This window comes from Haliotis asinina, chromosome 5, assembly GCF_037392515.1.
Source record: "Haliotis asinina isolate JCU_RB_2024 chromosome 5, JCU_Hal_asi_v2, whole genome shotgun sequence".
In the NCBI taxonomy this organism is placed as follows: domain Eukaryota; kingdom Metazoa; phylum Mollusca; class Gastropoda; order Lepetellida; family Haliotidae; genus Haliotis; species Haliotis asinina.
Window position 1 is genome coordinate 70,184,213 of NC_090284.1, and position 21,059 is coordinate 70,205,271.

The 21,059-nt window shown below is 40.9% G+C and overlaps 1 protein-coding gene across 1 annotated transcript in view; it reads left to right on the forward strand.

The window, feature by feature from the left end:
- LOC137285171 (regulatory-associated protein of mTOR-like) overlaps positions 1-21,059 on the forward strand; it is a 57,152-nt gene that overhangs the window by 18,598 nt on the left and 17,495 nt on the right. Inside the window, exons 14-30 of the mRNA XM_067817410.1 lie at positions 3,682-3,747; positions 4,243-4,341; positions 4,843-4,935; positions 5,285-5,425; positions 6,017-6,176; positions 7,458-7,535; positions 8,568-8,803; positions 11,596-11,699; positions 12,115-12,307; positions 13,547-13,784; positions 14,083-14,200; positions 14,668-14,792; positions 14,907-15,014; positions 15,385-15,491; positions 18,392-18,522; positions 18,762-18,848; positions 19,429-19,545. Coding sequence (XP_067673511.1) covers positions 3,682-3,747; positions 4,243-4,341; positions 4,843-4,935; positions 5,285-5,425; positions 6,017-6,176; positions 7,458-7,535; positions 8,568-8,803; positions 11,596-11,699; positions 12,115-12,307; positions 13,547-13,784; positions 14,083-14,200; positions 14,668-14,792; positions 14,907-15,014; positions 15,385-15,491; positions 18,392-18,522; positions 18,762-18,848; positions 19,429-19,545 — 2,201 coding nt within the window. The remainder of the gene's footprint in view (positions 1-3,681; positions 3,748-4,242; positions 4,342-4,842; positions 4,936-5,284; positions 5,426-6,016; positions 6,177-7,457; positions 7,536-8,567; positions 8,804-11,595; positions 11,700-12,114; positions 12,308-13,546; positions 13,785-14,082; positions 14,201-14,667; positions 14,793-14,906; positions 15,015-15,384; positions 15,492-18,391; positions 18,523-18,761; positions 18,849-19,428; positions 19,546-21,059) is intronic.

The window sequence follows — 21,059 nt, forward strand, 5'->3', positions numbered from 1 at the left end:
CAAGACTAGCTCCCCAGGTTATCCCCAGTCTAATGGGAAAGCAGAATCGGCAGTGAAGATAGCGAAGCGTCTTATCAAGAAGTCCGGCAAGGCTAAGTCTGACCCATATCTATCCTTACAGGATTATCGGAATACTCCGACAGAATCAACCAATTCATCACCTGCTCAGCGTCTCTTCAACAGACGGACAAAGACTCTTCTTCCAATGAAGAACACTCTCCTGAAACCGAACACTCCTACAAACAGTATGGACAAGAAAAGGGAAAATTTGTTAAAATAGGCCCAGTATTACAACAAAGCAACACACGAGTTACCTCCCCTACGAGAAGGTACTCAAGTTCACATGCAGCCCCTTAATCCCCAAGAGAGCTCAACATTCGATCTTATGAAGTAGAAACTGATCAAGGCCAAATCTGCAGACATAGTCGCCGACATCTGAAAGTTACCTCTGAACCTCCAGTCAGCTCTCCTAGACAGAAGACTGTCAGCACAGCCAGCTCTGACTCACATCAGTCAGTACCAACTGAAATGGCCATATCTCCAGTGAAAGCTGTGGCTAGAGAGACACACACCCAATCTTCACCCATGTCTCTAGCCAAATCAACTAACTCTCCTGTCCAGTCACCAGTCAAGCCAGTCTCACAACAAACTGTGTCAACTAGAAGTGGAAGAATCTCCAAACCTCCAGCATACCTGAAAGAATATGTGAAATGACTGAACTCTCAACTGGTGCAATGTAAATGTGTTTCTTCAGTGGTTTGTGTTATCAAATGACTCTAAATTCTAAATAGATCAGTTTATTGTCTTAAAAACATTTATTGATGTTATTATTCTGAAGTATTTTTCAACAGACTTTTCCAGTGCAACCAGTGAAACTCAAAGACTCTTTATCTGGTGACTAACTTTAATGCATGCCTATATATATATTTGCATCTTCTCTATTTCGATAGTTGTTTATCGAGAGTGTTCTCCCCTTCCGATATATGACGGCTACCACAATACACGCAGTTGAAAGTCAACAGCGTCTTTGTTCTTCTTGATTATCTGGGACTCTACAGATAACTAAACAGTATATGGTAGGCTTGCCTAAATTCTCAGTCCCTTTTTGGTGAATTTGTGGTAAGTCATTATGAAGTAGTTTTGATAGAGTGTTAGGACTGCCTCTCAGTGTTGGGGGTTGGACTAGCACCAACCTGGGCTTTGGCCCCTGTACGGTGCAGATTCCTGACGCTGTTAGCTTAGGTTTTTGTTTGATGTCTGTCAACACCCTGGTCAGTATATATTGTTTATATATAAGTGAATGAGTATATATATATAGCACTTTAGGCTGTGTTGGACTGGATGCTCAGTGCACTTTAGGAGGCATTACAAGGGGAACGCTGATTTATCTGGTTACTCCAGCCCGTGAAGGTCACGGGGTAGAATATGCTTTCAGCAACCCATTCTTGCCATACAAGGCGACTATGCTTGTCTTAAGAGGCAACTAACGGGATCGGGTGGTCAGACTCGCTGGCTTGGTTGACATATGTCATCGGTTCCTAGTTGCACAGAGCGATGCTCATGTTGTTGGTCACTGGATTGTCTGGTCCAGACTCGATTGTTTACAGACCATATCCATACAGCTGGAATATTGCCGAGTGTGGTGTAAAACTAAACTCACTCACTCACTAACTCTGTTTACTTAGTGACCGTGATTCTTCATTGGCGACTCAGGCATCATCTGTTGGTAGTCTACTCTCATCTGGCTAGGGACTGCATTGTAGCTGTGCCTGCCAAATGATGAGTGCGGTTACAGGTCTACGGAACCCGGGACTGTTTCGAGGAATAAGGAAGTCTGTCAAGCTTCTCGTTCATTCCTCAGGTACCCTGAGGTAACCCTTATGTTGCCATCTGCAGGGATTTACTCTATTCTTGGGCAAATCTGGGTCGGAGTGCGACACACACCAGTGTCGCCTGCTAGGGATATGGCAGAAATACTCAATGCCAAGATCCAGTCACTGCTGGGCAAGGCAACCATCATGGTGGTTTCAAATGGTCAGGAAAATGTGGTGTTTGACTCCACTTATTTCCTAGTTACCATGTAGAATGGAATGTTCAGACCCGTTCTCGTCTGAGAGCTGAAAAAATTTATTGAGGTCAAGATGGAGAAACTAGCTGTCCTCAGTGATCTCATCTGTCGATTCAGGGGGTCAGCACCTATTGACCTCAAAGTCCCAAAGGTTCTTGTTCCAATGTACCACTATTCCAGGAATTACCCTCAATTCTTTGATGTGCGGTACTAGTTTCAAGTGCTTCTCTTGGGCTTTTTTATGAAGCCAGGGGTGTTCCCTAGAAAGAGGTTTTATACACCCCAGACAGCCAGATCACATTGTCGGTGTTTTCACGTGTGCCTTGGCGACTGGTAAGTTGGGGCTTTAGAATAACAGTTGAGTCTAGGAACCTTGCGATCAGTGTTTGTCATGCAGCACTGCTCAATAAAGAGGTCAGTTCTGTCACTCTTTGAATCCATCAGAACACCTTAATTTTGCCATTACTAATTTGACATGCATTCTAAAGATCGTGCTCGGTTCAGTTTTTCAGTTCTTTCCAATGGAGAGTGTCCTGCCACCCTGACCAAGTAACTGGTCATTGGTATAGGTTCTGTGTTCAATGATATGGTTCATATCTGTGCATCGGGTTAGATATGGATGTACTTATGTCCCTTATGTCCTCTTCACCTAATGGCTAGAGAGGGCAGGGTAGGTTTTGAACGCTATTACCAATTATGTGTTATTGACATGTCTTATGACGGAATTAGGAACAAAGTCCCCACGGGTCACTATTTGGAATGCCCCTCTTTGAGCCACATTTCACGTGACCAGGTTAGCGTGATTGTGAGCCAACACATGTTCGGCTACGCTCTTCTCTCTTCAGGGTATTTTTGTTTTTTCCTTCTTCTCAAAATTTTGATATTTGGGAGTCTGTGTTAATCAGCACTTCGCTTGATGGTGGCTTACACTTACCTTCCCTGTGCTGAGAGCGTATGGTGGGTTGTGATTTACCATACTTTTCTCTTGTACAATGGCGTTAGTACTCGTTCAATTTCCTCAAAGTTTTTATGGAATTCATGTCATACTTGCTTTGAGGCAATTGATGTATTAGCTTGAGCTCTCTATTCCTGCCCTAGCCACATCCCAGCATGATTGACATCAGTGGTCAGGTGACTGGCTAAGAGTTTTTCTATTTCCGTATCAGTTATAGAATTGACTCCACCACAGGTTTAGTTGGTGTCAGACAGAATGCCACTCCAGACGCAAAATCTTTTGGAGTCTATCTATTGCTAATATGTACAGCAAGGAGGACTTCCTCTGAAAGTGAATTTTGCAAACCTGTAGAAGTTATGAATTCTAATAAGAAAGTCCTCCTTGGGGTACAGCCACCTGCCTCCCCTCATTCTGTCCGATACATTCAGCATGAAAAGTGAGGTGCAAGGTTGACAACTAGAGTTATCTGCGCTTGGCTGTAGGGGGCCCTCTAGGGCCCTCTGGTGGTGGTCTCACAAAACAAGACAAGTTTTTTGTTCTGCAAATATTTTTTTTGCAAAATATGGTTATAACTGGAGGACTTTCTTTAAAGAATTCATAATGTCTACAGGCTTGTATAAGTTTTCAATCAAACACTGATTTATATGTATTTCTTCAGGCTGAGCACCGGACAATGGCAGCCTTCGTCCTGGCAATGATAGTGAATGAATATCAGCAGGGTCAGGTGAGTGGTCTCTCTCGTTCCCTTCTCGTCCCTCTTGTGTCTGTGTGAAGTTTACAGATCATGGAATTGCATAAAGCATAACAATAGCTGATGTGTTGGAGCAGCTGTGGTACTATTAGGAGAATGTTGACAGAGTGACTTGAACCAGATGTAGGTTTCCTGCATATGATTGTACAATTTGATATAATAGGTGTCAATACTGTGATGTACTTGGTGTTATAAGCAGTTACATATGAACTCCTCAGTCTAAATTTCTGATGCAGGTTCACAAATTACAGAGAAATATTCAAATATTTGAGTGGCAACTAGATCTGGTGATGGCCACCAGACTCAGTTTCCAAACAAGACAGTTGTAACTTGACAAGCAAGTGATATCCAATGTTTCATCTGTGACAAGTATCTTAGTTCAGGCAGCCAATTGTTTGGATTTTCACAATGCTGTTTGATACTTAAGTTTTGCAACTAGAGGTGATAAAATAGTGTATGTGTCTCCAGGAAGCTGCCTTGCAAGGGGGCGTGATATCAGTGTGTTTGGAACAGCTGGGCGACCGCAATTCCACCCTCCGACAGTGGCTGGCTCTCTGTCTGGGCAAGGTGAGTCCGTGCATGTGGGGTTCCATGTGGTTGGTGCTGAATATCAGCATCTAGGGATACTTCCTTTATTTTATGATACGCTAAATTTATTGTTAAATGTTTTCTATGAAACTACTTAACCAGTGAAGAGTAACAAAGCGTGTAGTGAAATTAATATGGAACTACTGGTAAACAAGGATAAGTTGGACCGAGGCAGAGAACATGTTTATGAGAAGTAGGCGTGCACACCAATGAGCAAACCCATTTGAGTTGTGAAAGGTAGAGCAGAGGTAGGCAAGTATGCGTGTAGTGCTCAAGTCTTGTCCATAAGACTCTAGCGTGCTTCACCCATTGCACCACACTTGATCATGGACAGCCTCGGGCCCCTTCGCTCACAATAGCAAACACCAGTGGGCAGCAGACATACATGTTAATACGGGTCAATTGTCAGGGCGGTACTCAACTTATCCTTGTTTGCCAGTAGTATGTGGAACTAGTATCTATTTAGATTTATTTTTGTAGGTGTGGACCAACTTTGACAATGCAAGGTGGTGTGGTGTGAGAGATAGTGCACATGAGAAGCTCTACAAACTACTGTTGGATCCAGTACCAGAGGTGAGCCAATCAGTGAGGGTAGGCTGTAGTAAGCAGGACACAGCATCATTGTCCATTCTGAGTATTCTGCAGGGCAGGAAGTACATGACAGCTGAAACTGTTAATTGACCTTTACAATAGCCTGCCATTCTCAGACATGTCAGGTTACAAGTGAGTTCAGAAAAGCATGCATCCCCTATCATGTCATGTATGATTCTCTTTAAGATTGAAAGTTGCATTGCTTTTCATGGGTTATTGTGTTTCTGAGTGCTAAGACCTGATTGATATCTTCACTTGGCCCTGTTTGTTTGCCAACAGCTATGCGTAGTGCTGACTGCAGAGTAAACCTCACTCCATGTTCTTGTGGCAGGTTCGTGCAGCAGCTGTATTTGCTCTGGGGACATTCATAAGCAACAGGTCTGAACGAAGTGACCATGCGATCCAGATCGACCTGGGGGTCGGGATGAGATTGGCAGAGGTCGCTTCAGATGGCAGTCCCCTGGTCAGGAAGGTAAGGAAGGTCATCTCACTTATTGTGTCAGCAACCATGGTTACAAGACTGAAACAAGAACCTATTTTCATGGCCATTGAAATAAACAGTGATCAATTTCACCAGTCAGATTCTTGTAAGATTGTCAGGACAGAAGATTGTCCTTTAGGAGAAAACAGTTGAATAGTTGTCAACCTGTTCCATTGATACATTCAACATTATCATGATAAAGTGATCAAAAGAAACTCTGTTTCACCGATCACAAGTTCAAGAGGACGTCTTTCCATCTGCCCACCACACTGTTTTCAAAAATACTGCATGTATTTAGTAGATCTTGTTGAATGTTTGCATACTAGGTGATGCTGTTCTGCACTTAATTATTATTCAAATACTTTTTAAAAAATGTCAAGAAATGTTTGCATCACACAGATTACAGTGTTTTCATGTTTAACATGTGTTCACAGTTGTGGAGAATAGAAAATGATATTAATACAACTGAATATGTCCAGTATGTGTCACACCAGTTCTTAATGTGAGATGTCCACACAGTCAGTTTGAGCGGGTCTGGTCCACCCTGCCTTGACTGTGTTTAAGTATAGCTGTGGCTTGCAGGAGCTGGCAGTGGCTTTTGGTGGTCTAGTGGTGCAGTTTGAAGGGCAGTTCGCTGCTGTAGCCTCTCAGATGTTGGAGGAGGAGAAGTTGAAGGATCGCAACACGCCAATCGTGTCAGCCGAGGCCCCTGGTGGGTGGAATGTTGTCACCCCTGGCACTGGTATGCATTCATACACAGATACTCTGCTCAAAATCACCACCAAACTAGTTTTCCAAAAGAGGTCTGATTATCTGGGCTTCATTCCTCAAAGTGATTGTAGTGCTGAGATAATTGTAATGCCCATACTAAGGTTTATGACTGGCGTAGTACTACAATCGCTTTGAAGAACAGGGTCCTGATGTATCATGTTTATTTTATGATTCTCCATTTTGGTTAAAATTCATCATAAATACATCTTTCAAAGCTCAAGTAATGTGTCTTGAAAGTAGTATATATTTTTGTGTCTATGTAGCAACCAGAATTTGGATGTAGTAACTAAACAATCCAAATCTGTGTATATTTTGGATATTGATAAAAGTTAAAATAACACTTTGATGTTTAATGTGATCACAAGTATCTTAGACTTGTGAGTTATCACACCCTATCAGTTTGGCTGAAGTCTATGCATCAAGATTCTTTATCTTTTGAGCTGAGTGTCTACATTCCCATCTCTAACCCCTCCAGAAACCTGCCACCATTACACACTGTAAGCATGTAGTAACCAGCTGATGCTCTGTTTGAGGGGAGGGGATAGCATGTCTGTAACAGTGACCAGTACTTGGACATCATTAGCCTTGATGTTAGTGTTGTAGGGTTTCACTTATATAACCAGACGCAGGATGTTTGTGACAGGAAGTACATAAACGCTGGATGGTTTTTTTTAACATAATTCATAATTGAAGTGTACAACAGCACCTTTTTCACGTATGTTTTTTTGTGTTATGACCAATTACAGAACCATAACCTAATTTTGTAGATAACCTTGATTCGTGGATAGCACTAATTATCATGGTAAATTTAAGTCTTCTATGACACAATGAATCTTATACTTTGACATAAGCACACTAAATCAAATTGTCCATAGGTGATGCTTACAGTAAACATTTCACTCATAAGTGGAATATTAGGCATTGTCTATATGCCGACTCTATAGAATAACCAACGAGTATCCAAATGAAATTGTGTATTTGGAATAATATTTACACTGCACTTGCCTTACACAAATCAATGTTGGGCAACTGTAATACTATTGCCATGTGCATTATTTCTGAAACATTGTTAATGTTAATGATATTCTCATAAATGTTCAAACTTGGTATGTCTTCGAACTGAACTAAATATAGGTACTGTCTTTGGTATGTGCGTGTTAGTAAAGATCATTTACAGTCAGCACTCTCCTTAACCTTACTGCTTAATGGCCTTCACCTCAAGGTTCCATATGACCTCCACCTTGTATTCCAGATGGCTTGCTCTCACCTTTGAGTGCAGCTGGCATCCGGCGCAGTGCTTCTCGCGGTAGCCTGAAGGGCATGCTATCCTGTAAGAAATTTCTCCCACTTGCACTAAAGGAACCTTTTCCTCTGCAAATCACTTTGCTTGCATAAGCTATCTTTCAACTGCAAATTGTGTTAAGTCCAGCAGCAAAAATATTTAAACAAGAATTGATGGAACATTGCAGGGAAGGTATTTTTGTAGAATACAAATGATGTATATGTGTGAAGTTGACAAGATAAATTTGTCAGGGTTTCAAAGTTGATTCATATACTCAATAACACCCGGAAAGTGTCCAACACATGATGGTTATCGACATTGTAAACAAAAAGGTAAACCATGGTTTACATTGTAAACAAAAAGGTAAACCACAGGGTTTTACTGTCTGTGCTCGTTTACATCGAGTACGAGTACAGCAGTGAAGTGTCATCAGCTGACCATTTGAGCTGGATCACATGGCAGCATCTTGAGTTGTTCGTTTGTGATGTCATTCTAACTTAGCGTCACAATATGATTTGAATGACGTCACCACTGTTGATGACACAACAAAACAATTGTTTGCAATGTTTCTACATGTCAATACACAGCGAACAGTCTCGCAGTTTCTGTGGAATCAAATACCATTTGATCATATTTTTTTTCAACCGATTTTCAATCAGATTACAGAACACAATGACTTTTGGTTTGCAATATGTTTATAGGTAATGTTGTAATGACTTAAAGTATGGAAGATGATCTTATCAAAAGTTATAAGTTATCTTAGCATTATATTTTAGCTATAAATAAATGCAATGACACAATTTCTGCGCTTCATTTACAATCTTCATTTCAATCAGATTACAGAACACAATGACTTTTGGTTTGCAATATGTTTATAGGTAATGTTGTAATGACTTAAAGTATGGAAGATGATCTTATCAAAAGTTATAAGTTATCTTAGCATTATATTTTAGCTATAAATAAATGCAATGACACAATTTCTGCGCTTCATTTACATGTCACAATGTGATAATATATAAATAATGTTGCCATCATCCACAACCCCCAGAAGTTAGACCATGTCCCCTCGTGATGTTGTAGCCACTCCCACCTCCATGACACCTGTACAGAATTACGCCAGCAGTAGCTCCACCAGCATAGAAAGTGCTGGCAGCCATGACGGTCTACGCAGAGACTCTTCATCATCCTCTCTCAGTGGCCTGGCCTTCAAGAACGTGCACATGTGTGTGTGGCGCTCACTGCTCCTGCTGGCCATGGACCCCCACACAGAGGTGGCTGATATGGCCAAGAAGATTGTCAACTCCGTCAGGCTCAGGGTCAGTCAGGTCGTGATCTTACTACAAACACTTTCGTGTGGATCCATGTTCACAAATTGATAAATTATTTGTATGTACAGTGGTTGCCTGACCTTCTATTTTTGTAATCACACACACCTATGAGAAAATGTGGCAAGGCTGCTCAGCTTTGACATACTTGTGTGTCTTTTAAGGAATGTCACCACAACGCATTATTCTTTTTCAGAGGAAGTCCATCCTTGGGGTACACATAGGCATTAAAATGTCCATTATGACAATTGTAACAATATTTTAGTAAAATATTTTACAAAACAAAAAAGCTTGTTTTTAGCTTGTATGATCCACCCCTACAGCCAAGAGCGTTAACTGGCTGCTTACCTGGTACCTCACTTTTCATGCTGTTGTTTCATGGATCGGTCATGCATGGCCCATTGAAGCGATCTTGGCCATACATAGTGAGAAAATGAGTGAGAAAGAGTCGAATACATGTATTGTATGTATGGTTTGTTTCTTTTCACACAGGCATTATATTTTATCTGTGCTGTGTGCATATTCCATATTGTTTAAACAGCCTTTGCTATTAGTAATAGCATGGTTCTGTTTTCTTGCAGTTCAAGGCTTGTGTTGCCTTTAGTGCGACCTAGCTGCCGCAGGATCACCACCTTGTGTATTTACGATGCCTCGCTGAGGAGACCTGTGAAGGTCCCAGGGTAGAACCAATGCTTGCCATAAAAGGCGACTGTGCTTGTCGTAAGAGGCAACTAATGGGATCAAGTGGTCAGACTCGCTGGCTTGGTTGACGCATGTCATGGATTCCCAATTGTGCAGATAGATGCTCACTGGATTGCCTGGTCCAGACTCGATTATTTACAGACCGCCGCCATATAGCTGGAATATTGCTAAGTGTGGCATAAAACTAAACTCACTCAGTCACTCCTCACTGAGGAATCGCACTATCAGCAGAGTTGTGCCATTTGTTAGGCATTTTCCCCGAGAACTGTCAAGTCCCATCGCGCAGACATGATGTTTTAAAAGTCATTTGCTTCAGGCAGGATGGTTGGGGGTGAAGCGGAACATTTGGCCACAGGAGCCTCTATGAAAAAAGGGCAAATGGTGTGAGATCTACTATCCCTTCACCAGCTCTTCCCTCCCCCTCACAGGCACCTTCACCTCCTAGTGATGTTGTTGATGCACCATTAAGATTTGAACTGTTGCACACAGGCCCTTGTGTCATTGCGAGAATGAAAGATTTTTTTAAGAAATGTAAACATTTTGAGATGACCCCCAGACTTGAAACGCTCCACAGTACAATATAACTAGACACGGCCTGACACTTCGGTGTACCCCACCTGCCTGTCTGTGTCGGCAGAGGGATTCTCGATCCTTTTGCTTCAACTGTAGTTGTAATGCTGGTGTTTGGGGTGACTAAGTGCTTACAGTCTTGGTTAGAAACCGCCTTTGTCGTGTCTACTATCAGGGGCTACTACATGGCAATAACTGCCTTCTGTCCACCTGCCGGAGGGGCTGGCTCCTCACAAGGAGTAGACAGAATCCGTCTGACAGTCCAGCAGATCAGTCCCCACTGGGACTTGTCAGTCATTCTTGATTGGATGTCCAGTCCTCTCTTTTATGATCTCAAGGCTCATATCAAATGGACTGCTTCCATCAGGAAAGATAAGCATCTGTTCTGCTGTTTTGGCGGTGGTATTGGTAAGGCTGGTCTTCTGGCGAACAAGCAGACCATATCTAGGTGACTTGTCTCTGCCATCTGCCGTTGGTATAAGTTTCAGTCAGTTAGGGCAGTGGCTACGTCAAAGCCCTATGCCGCGGCACTGTCCATAGAGATCTGCTCAGCAGCTATTTGGAACCAACTGGGTACATTCATCTGTCATTACCACCTGGACAAGCACTGCTCGGTTTGGCCAGACAGTTCTCCACAGTGGTCAGAGTCATGACTCTTAACTGAATGAGCTTTCAGGGTCACGGCTGGTTTTACTTCCTGGTGGCAGATTATGGAGAAATTTCCCAAGTTTTGTCATAGGTGGTATTATATTGGTGATGGGGTTTTTTTCACTGTTTTTTGCCTGGCTCTAGCATTGTTATGCCATTTAGTCACTGTTTTCCTCCTTGTGCCACGCTTCACTGGTTTTGGATTAAAATTGGAATATTTTGAACTTGGCCCATACATTCCTCTCCATTTGATGGTTAGGTGGTCCGTCATTGGCCAATAGCATATAAGCTTGGCTCCTTTTACCCCTCCTTGCCACGCCTCTACCTGATTGATATCAGTGGTCAGGTGATTTGGTAAGTATGTTTTCTGTTCCTATCAGCTCTCAGCCTTGGCTGTCACTTCAACTGACCGTTGGTATATGTTAGCCAGGCAGAATCCCTCACCTGACTTGCAGTCTTTGGGAGTCTGTCGTATATGTACCCCAAGGATGACTTCTTCTGCAAAAGAATCATATAAACCTGTACAGGTTATGAAATCTTCGAAGAAAGTCTTCCTTGGGGTACAGCCGCCCACCTCCCCACATTTTGTCCAATTCGTTACTGCTCTTGGCTGTAGGGGGCTCTGTGGGGCCCTGTAAGGGTGGCCTGAAAAGACAAAAGCAAGGTTTTTGTTTTGTAACATATTTTATTGAAATATTGTTATAGGTATTTTATTGTGGACATTTTAATCCTTTTTCCTCCCCAGAAGGACTTTCTTTATTGAAAATGAAAATTGTTTGCATTTGAAAAATTGACATTGAACTGTATGTACAAAAAAGTGCTGTGATTTGGAGAATGTTAACATGCTTGTTTTGTCCTGTCAGGCTTCACTGAGTGCCAAACCAAAGATGATGATTCAGAACAGTCAGATGTCTCACTCTGCTCCTTGTAGTCCTTCAAATAAGCCACCTGCTAACATGGTGCTTGGGTATGTATGATGTTGCAGTTATGTTCTGGTCATGGTTTGGATCCCAGATTTGTCTGTTAATAACCTTATCTGTGGAATTCAGTTCAGACGTCATTTAAAACATAATCTATTTGTGGTTCCTTCACACTAGAACACTTGGACCCCATGATATTACTGCTTCTGAAAACATTTGAAAGAGTGTGTTACTCATTCTCAGTGATTAAAAACAGAGATAACAGGTAACATCATATTGATGCCAGAGAATATCATTGATTTAACATTGTCCAATTGTCCATGTGGAAGTCATCATGGCTGACTTTTATAGAGGATCTAAACCCAACATATTCCCTTAAGAAGTGCTGATCCAACTAACTTCTTGTTGAAAAGCACTAAACCCAACATAACCATTGTTTATCGCTGCTGTTGTCTGATGCAGGACACCTCCCCAAAATTCGGACATGGTAAACAGTGTTGATGAAGTTCGTAACAGAGACAACCAGTCCCCAGCACGCTCCAACGTTCTTGTTACCCCAGTTCGAGGGTCTGGGCAGAGCTCCCAGCCTCCTCACCAACCATACTCCATGCAGTTCTCCCGACACAGGAAGATATTCGATAAAGGTCCCACACCAGTGAGTCACATGTGTTGACAACTTAAGACAAGGATGTCAATACAGTAAACTCCCTGAACCTCGAACTCCAAGTGACCGTCAAGATAGGATTGCGATATCGTGTGATTCAAGACTGAAAGTCTGTCAGTTTTCACACAATGACAAATTGTTCAGATTGGACATAAGGCAATGTCTCAAGATAACTGACATTTGGCAGTTTACGTAATCTGTATGTATAGTGGTCTGTCTTTTGATGTACCCATGCGTGGCAGATGAAGCTGGTTAGGTAACTGTTCAAAGATGATTGTCAACACAAAGTAGCAGTGACATGGTGAACTCAGTTTAACTTATCCTCACCTTATTTAACCATGTAAGTGCTGTTCAATGACAATGCATTAAACATGTCTGCAAAATGTTTGTTATAGTGAGTACAGTTCGAGATCGAGATGCAATATTTATATGATTTGGCAATTTGGGGACTAATTTTCAGGTTCAAGATATCATGTGTATGTGTGTCTCGAACTTTGAGATATAAATACAAAAATAATGATAAATATATACGAGGAGGTTGGGACCAGAGGTTAAGTTCGATACGTAGGAGATTCGGCATTCACGAGTTCGAGATCCAGGAAGTTTACTGTATGATGTACAAAGGTGGGAAGTGTTACTAGATATGTAATTATTCATATGGTGTAATATCTTGAGTGAGTATGTTTTACGCCGCTTTTAGCAATATTCCCGTAATATCACAGCGGGGGAGACCAGAACTTGGGTTTCACATATTGTACCCATACTTGGAATTGAACCTGGATCTTTGGCATGACAAGCCAATGCTTTAACAACTAGGTTACCCCACAGTGACCCATCATGCTGAGTTATATTTACAGTCAAATTTTTATGTGCAAATCCTGATGTTTAAACTTAGCCATCTCACAATGACAATATATATGTTACATTTATACAATTTATCAATTGCTTGATAACAGTGTTAGTACCTACACTAAAACCTTGTACTCATAGCAATAAAGGAGTTGACTATCCAGAGAACTTGGTTTTCCTACATTATTACAACATATGAAATGCCTATCAATGAAGTTATGCAATTTATAGTTAAAATTTTCAACTGTCTGCATTCAGTTTGGTGTCATCACGTCCAATATATGTACAGATACCATCACTGCTATATATGGCAATACAGTTTTTTTGCCACTGCACACCTAGTTACACATGTATGATGTAATGTATACTATGATGCTATAGATTGAGGAGAAGGACGAGGAGGTGCCCAGCATTACAACCTCCAGTGCATCCAGTCAACGGAACATCGGCCCTGTTTCCACTGAGTTCTTCCAGTGGAGTTTTCGACATTTTGCGCAGCCAGTTCACAGAATGAGAGAGATGAATGACCCAGAGAGTGAGCCACATCATCGGCGAGAGTACTGTTTTCTGCGTAACTCTCATGTCCGCAGAGATGCCCGTGAAGACCAGAACAGAGCAGGTTAGTCCCTTGATATCACCTTGGTCATGCTTCACTCACTATATTTTCATGCTGTAGTCACATTAATGTGTTATTTTGTTTCTGTTTCAGTGCTTGACAAAGTTTACTATTCCTCTGTGATACGGATTTCATAAATTAGCAAGTCAGTCTACTGTATATGTGTTATCAGCATTTAAGATTTAAGTGGGCCCTTGAATATGATGAACAGCGAATACACAAATCTTGACAGTTACCTTATCAACCACGGTATTACGAATGTATCCTTTACAAATGACAACAAGGTGATTTACATATCCAGGATTCAGTCGTCTTGATGACCAGATCTTTGTGAACCGTAACCAGTACCCTCCATCAGTGGTCAAGTTCCATCCTTACAAGCCTCACTTGGCAGTGGCAGACAAGGAATCTGGTGTCAGGTAAGTCAGATCTCTCACACACCAAATTCTCGTTTACATGGACAAACACCAGCTCAGATTGCATGTCTCGAACTTGAATAGAATGAGAATCTTTTTTTTTTTCAAGCGTATGTGACCAGGGGCCAAAAGGCCGTCTTGTGCTAAGATGAAGGAATCTCCTGTACATGGACTTATGATAGCTGTACAAGTAGGATGGAGTTTTGTAAAAGGATCCTGGCTGATTCCATGTCATTGCTCCCACATGCAACTGGTTGTTCCTTCAGCTCAGACGATTGTATTGCTCAAGACTCCATTATTCATTACAAGTGTGGTGTGAGACAATATGTTCATGGTCCCTTACTCACTTTGTCACCCCTTTGGTCCCCAGCAACTTGTTATGGTCAGGAGGACAGTGGTGATTTACCCTGCAGAGTATCTGGAGCGTAACTGCTTGGCAAGATTAGCTGAATGTGTGTATTGTATTTCAGCATCTGGAACTGGGAGCAAGGCACAAGACTTAGCTACATCATCAACAACAATCCCAAGTCCACCCGCATCACCGCCATGGACTACATCAACGCTCACGACAAAGCACTGCTTATGTGTGGATCAGGTAATGCCTGCCAGGTCCTGTCATCATGGAACTGTTTAATGAAAGCAGTGTTGGTAGTTTAGATCACCACTTTCCTCCCTGTGTAATATTTGTAAATTATGTATTATATTACAGATGATGGTGCAGTAAGAATCTGGCGGAAGTATATGGTTGATGATGGCAAAGGGAAGGAACTGGTGACAGCTTTTCAGGCACTATCTGATATGCTGCCATTATCTAGAGGCAAGTCCCTGTAATTCTTTGTCTGTCTGTCTGTCTTGAGTGGGGTTATTTCTAGGCTCATCAGCCTCATGTCTGTTATATGGCTAGTAATTCACCAAAGTGGTAACCATCTAAGACAAAGATAACTTGAGGTTTACCTCTGACATCTGTCTGAGGCACTTAATAAACTACTGTTCAAATCGCCAATCCTAATCATTCCCGTCCTGTGCCATCCCTCCTTTCCTCATCCCGTGCTGTCCTGTCCCATCCTTCTGTTCCCATACGTTCCTGTCTGTCTTATATACTCTGACTGTTGTAGAAGTAGACACTGAGCCCAGATTGTGGCGTTGAGGAATCATGATGCCATGATGACCCTTCTCTCTGTGAACAGGTTCAGGGTTGGTTTGTGAGTGGGAGCAGGACTCCGGGATGCTGCTGGCTTCAGGTGATGTCAGAATCATTCGCCTGTGGGACACGCAGAAGGAGATGAAGTTGCAGGTACAGGCTTTCAAGTCTCTCTATTTCTTCAGCTGACCCAAACCATCACTTGGTCATCCCTCAGGGATACCAGGGCGAAATGGTCCCCACTGCCCTTAAAGGACTAGTAAACTCAATTTTTTGGTACTCTTTTTATCACTGAAAGACTTTTGGTTAGTCATAAACGAAACACCATTTATTTTTAACCAACAAATTTGTGATTAATTAATACCAAGCGCTTAAAAGTTGCTAAAAAGCCGTCTGCTTCTCTCTTGCCCGCAAACGAAACCGCAGACAGGTTACGTAACTCTGTCGCCAGAACCCTACAGTGACGTTATAGAAGGAACGATTTCCCGTTAAATGTATAGAAAATGTGTAGGAAGCTCATCATTTTGCTGATTTCTCGACGTCACCAAAGACATGTTGAATTGTTGTGTTGCCGTCAATTGTTCCTTGGGGTCGGGTGATGGTGTCACTATGCACAGATTTCCACCAGACTCCATAGTTTGTGCTTAAATTGGTTGTTAGTGTGTGTGAAGTGAGCTTTGTGGAAGCCTGTGGTATATACTAAATCGGATGGTTCGCCCCCAACCACGCTTCCAAGATAGAAAATGGAGTTCAAGTTTCATCGAGTTTATAAAATCAAGACTGCTTCCTACACATTGCTGACCAAAAGGATTTTGCATGGATATATCGCTTTCTTCCTCGGAAACGAGGTTGTGGTCGAAATGACAATATTATCATTAGTAATATTATATCGACCCCTTATATTGACTGATTCCAAGAGTGAAATTGTTATGTTATAAGCAATGTCATGTAAAATCCTAATGTCCATCAATAAAATACATATTTTACTACCATTTTTGAAAATCGTGAAAATCGTCATGGGCTAAAGTCTGTTAGAATTATTGAGATTATGATTTGTTCTCATCAAGTTAAAACTACTTTTTACTGGTAGTTAAATATGCATTTGAATCATGGCCAAAAGGATTTTGCATGACACAACTTTTAACATAAGGACTTCTTCCAAGGAAGCAAGGTGCGGGTCAAGGTGACATTGCAAGCAATGTTATATTGACATCCACCTCACTTCCAAGAGTGAAATTGTTATGTTATAAGCAATGTCATGTAAAATCACATTGTACATCAATAAAATACATATTTTACTACCAGTAGAAAGTAATTGTCCCTTTGTAAGTCGGTGAAAATAAACTTTCATAGCATTCATCCCAAGACAGGGCTCCGCCATTTTTGAAAATCGTGAAGTCAAATCCATTTTTGAATTAATGAGATTATGTATGGTCTATTCTCATCAAGTTAGAAAATCAAAACTACATAAATATGTATTTGAATCATTACCAAAAGGAGTTTGCATGACACAACCTGTAACATAACCTAAGCGAGGTCGGGGTCGAAGTGAAAATACTGCGCGATAAATTTCTTCACTTGCTAAATTTACTTGGTTTGTAACGTTCACTCCTTGGTCTCATAATCCTAATTACTTTATAATCATACTTGCATGCATTTTGGAACTTAATAAAAAGAAGCGATCTGTGAATGTATAACAGGAATGTAATATGTAGACATTTCATAGTTATCCTTTATGAATCATATATAATTTGCATGCATGCCCTAGTGTATGTCGTCTGCATCATTACGCTTAACGACGAAAACAATGATTCTGTTGAAAGCTACTTATTAAAAACAAAAATGCAAATATTAAAATTAAAGTTATAGGAGCAATGTCAGGCTATTACCTTCTTCGAGGAGTGTATCCATCAATATCCACAAAAACTAGTGATATATAATTCATCTGCAGATTTCCCAAGTGATGTGTCTTTTAACAGTCTAATATATGAAAACATGATGTATCTTTTCAGGTTTTTCACATTGCTGTATAGTTTCATTGGTTACCCAAGATAGCACACCTGGCAACTAATTGCATAATGTGCGTCATTCTTTATTCAAGTTATATAGGTAGCCAATAATGAGCAATCAATCAATGTATTGGCGGTTAATGCTTTGAAAGAAGGGTGTTGTTTTACATAGACACAGACACGACAGAGTGTATTCAGTGTAGATTAGTAAATGTACATACATAAACACTACCTTTTGACAAATCCCACATTTAAATCCCCATAAAACTAATTAATCAAACAGCGTGTTATCAGTTAATCCTTTGATCGATCCAGACAAAAGAAGTGCCAAATGGGAGCCTTTTTCGGGTAATGTAAGTGGCGTTACCACTAATTATACCTGTTATAAATTCATTAACTGAGCATCAAGTGAATAATGACAAATAACGTGTAGGTTTATACCACCTGACACGGATTACAACCTAGAGACACCAAGTGATTTTGACGGAATCGTCTATGAAAACAAGGGTTGTAACTCGAAAACTAGGCAAAGCAGGAGACAAAACTAAATGATAGTAGATTGTGAGAACATATAGCTTTCATTTTTCTCAGCAGCTTTCGCGATTTCAGGTTTGTACAAACCTGTAAACGAAATAGTTTAACCCCTGAAATGTAGATGACACTATTATGTCACGGAGATGCGCCGCTCTGATTGGTTGAAATTTCGTTTGCGGTTGAGAATTGTGCACTGTTGACAAAAAGGTAACTAAGGTAATTAAAGATCGAAATGAGCAGTTTTAATGTCGGGGTTTCATTTATGACGATGTCATTAACTGATTTTGCATTTGTACCCTATTAGAGTATATGTGACCTTTAAATTTGTAAGGGATATCAGCATTTCCGATGGTGTGTTCGGCCTAGTCACACTGATGCTTGAGTTTTTTTAGATTGCTGCTGTGAAACATTACATACTTTCTTAAATACTTCTCAGTGGTGATTTCTGGGTTGGTCAACACCCTACAAGATTTGGTGGGTATTTCACTACATATCCATGATGTTTTGCAGGATATTCCAACCAGTGCAGACAGTTGTGTAACGAGCCTGGCGTGTGACTCAATGGGCAGATCATTGCTGATTGCTGGCTGTGGGGATGGCACTGTTCGTCTCTTTGACAGGAGACTTGCTCCAACAGAATGGTGAGTTTAGACATACTGTTATCTGTCAATCAAATATAAGTTCAATATAAGTCAAATGTAAGTGAGTAATGTTATGTTTGTCCTGGCTAATTCTTTAATGAAGCAGAGGAATTGTGCTATTTCTGAACAGTTTCCCTTTGTCGTTTTATACACAGGAAGTAATTTTTTACAACCATTTGAGTAGATGGATAACAGTGTAGCTACAGCATGGTAGTAACACACTTCCTTCCTGCTTACAGTCGTGTGATGACTCTGAAGGAACACACTGGCTGGGTGGTGAATGTACACCTACAGAAGGGATCAGAAGGAAAGATAATCAGTGCCAGGTAGGAAGCTAGTAGACTGGAAGAATCTGTTACCTATCAACACTTCTTCCACTGCTGTCACATTCGTGGAATCATGCCAGTCTCCACAAAATTACAGATATGCCTAAGAACAAGTTAATTTAGTATCATGGCCTACCATCAGAAATTCAACCATTCACATTGATTGGAAAATATGTTCATAAAGATATCAAGCATTCAAGGCATAAAAGAGGTGAAGAAAAATAAAGCTGACAAGGTGTATAAAGTTATCAAGACATCTAACGCTAACAAGATTAATGCAGCTGTGACGCTGTATAGAGCTATCAAGATATTTATAGGTACTAAGTTGTAAAAAATATGTATAATGCTACAAAGCGCTCATGGATCAAAGGTAATATTTACTCCTACTCTACATCTTAGACCTAAGATTGTCTGTTTGCTATGATTGTTTTGTGGGATATGCCAAAGAGTATGAAACTATAAAGCATATGTTAAGCTCTCTGTGAAAGGTTGATGTGGAGAACATATCAGCACTTTGCTTGTCATCTGTTACACTGTTTTGAACTGCATGCCCCATTGTGATCATTGCTGTCTCCATCAGTGCTGGTGGTGATATCAAGATGTGGGACCCGCGATTCACAGAGTCAGTCCGGAGCTTCTCCACCCAGTCCAGTATTACATCCATGGCAGTCCACCCTCGGGCTGATGTTATAGCCTGGTACGTAAACATTACAAATTTCACACGTAGCAGTGTTCGACTTGTCAGGGTGGAATGTGATCTGTCTTGTAGCACAGTGGTGTTCATGTGGTAGACCTTGGACTCTTCTTTCCAAGATGGTGTACTGTGCTAATATAGGTGAAATAGTGTAGAAAACACCATTCACTCTTTGACGTCACATTGGTTCAAGATACTTCAACTGTCATGGGAATGTAGGCTAATTATATTATTATATAATATTTTACTTACCTTAACATAGGTCTATAGCATATTACCTCAAGCTTCGCTTAGTAGGAGATCTGACAGAGCTGAATGGCTATTCAATCTTGAATGGCTACCTCACAATCAACAACTGTAATGATACGGAAGTATCTGGATCTCCCCAATGCACATGCATGCAGACTCAACGAGAAATTCACTTTTACTTCAAGCGTTGTCTGGTCTGGACATGTTTGAGTTGCTACCTTTTTTCAGCTAATGAAGTTTGATTTACTACGCTTTTACACTGATTCCTTTTATAAGTTCTTGGTGTTTGGGTAGGTAATATTTTTCAATCTTTGTGTCATTTATAGTGTATAAATTCGCTATCGTACACATGTTGGCTACCTCGTAGAATACACGGTCGTGTGTCCCCTATTTTCGATGTTGCCTCCGTAACTTTATGTGGATCGGTTTTGTTTGCCGGCGGATTGGTTTCTTTTGATATTTCTTCTGCTGTATCTAAGTTTTTTTTGTGTTTCATTTTTATCCCCCCGATATGTTATGCGGGGGAATGAAGTTGATGCCTCGTCTGTCTGTCCGTCCATAATCATTTTGTTTCCGGAGCATAACAGAAGATGCAAGAACTGTTGAAACCGCTCAATATTTTTAGACCAAACTTGATAGATATAGAAATCTCAGCCTATGGTTGTGCCTTTTGCTATTTACAGATTTTTGGCATTTATATTTATTTTGTTTTTCCATGGAACATTTTGGTGTTAGTTTTATGGTGGGGTGGGCTTCGTTTCCGGAGCAGAACTCAAAAACCGTTCAATATTTTTCTGCAAAACTTTGTAGATATATCTATCAGAACCTAAAGTGGTGCCTTTTGCTATGTACAGGTTTTTGTGATTTATTATTTTCTTGGTTTCCATGGAAATGTTTCGGAGTGAGTCTCATAATTAAGGAGTGGGCTTTGTTCCCAGAGCACAACTCCAAAACCATTTCATACGAGATCTTTCAACAGATTTTGGCAGATATATGACATTGTGACTTTGCTGGTTACAGATATATGGCATTTATAATTTTCATGAATTCCATGGAAACAATTCAAACTTAGTCTAAAAAAACAATGAGTAACTCTCAGATTATTTGTCCTTTCAAACATGTGGGGGCGTGGGGATATGTCATCTTCTGATGACTCCTGTTACAGTAGTTGTGTATGACACAACACTTGTGCGCTAATATCAATGCCAACGCTGATGCCAGATGCCCTAATGCACCCGGAAGTACAACAGATTCTATGATCATTGCTA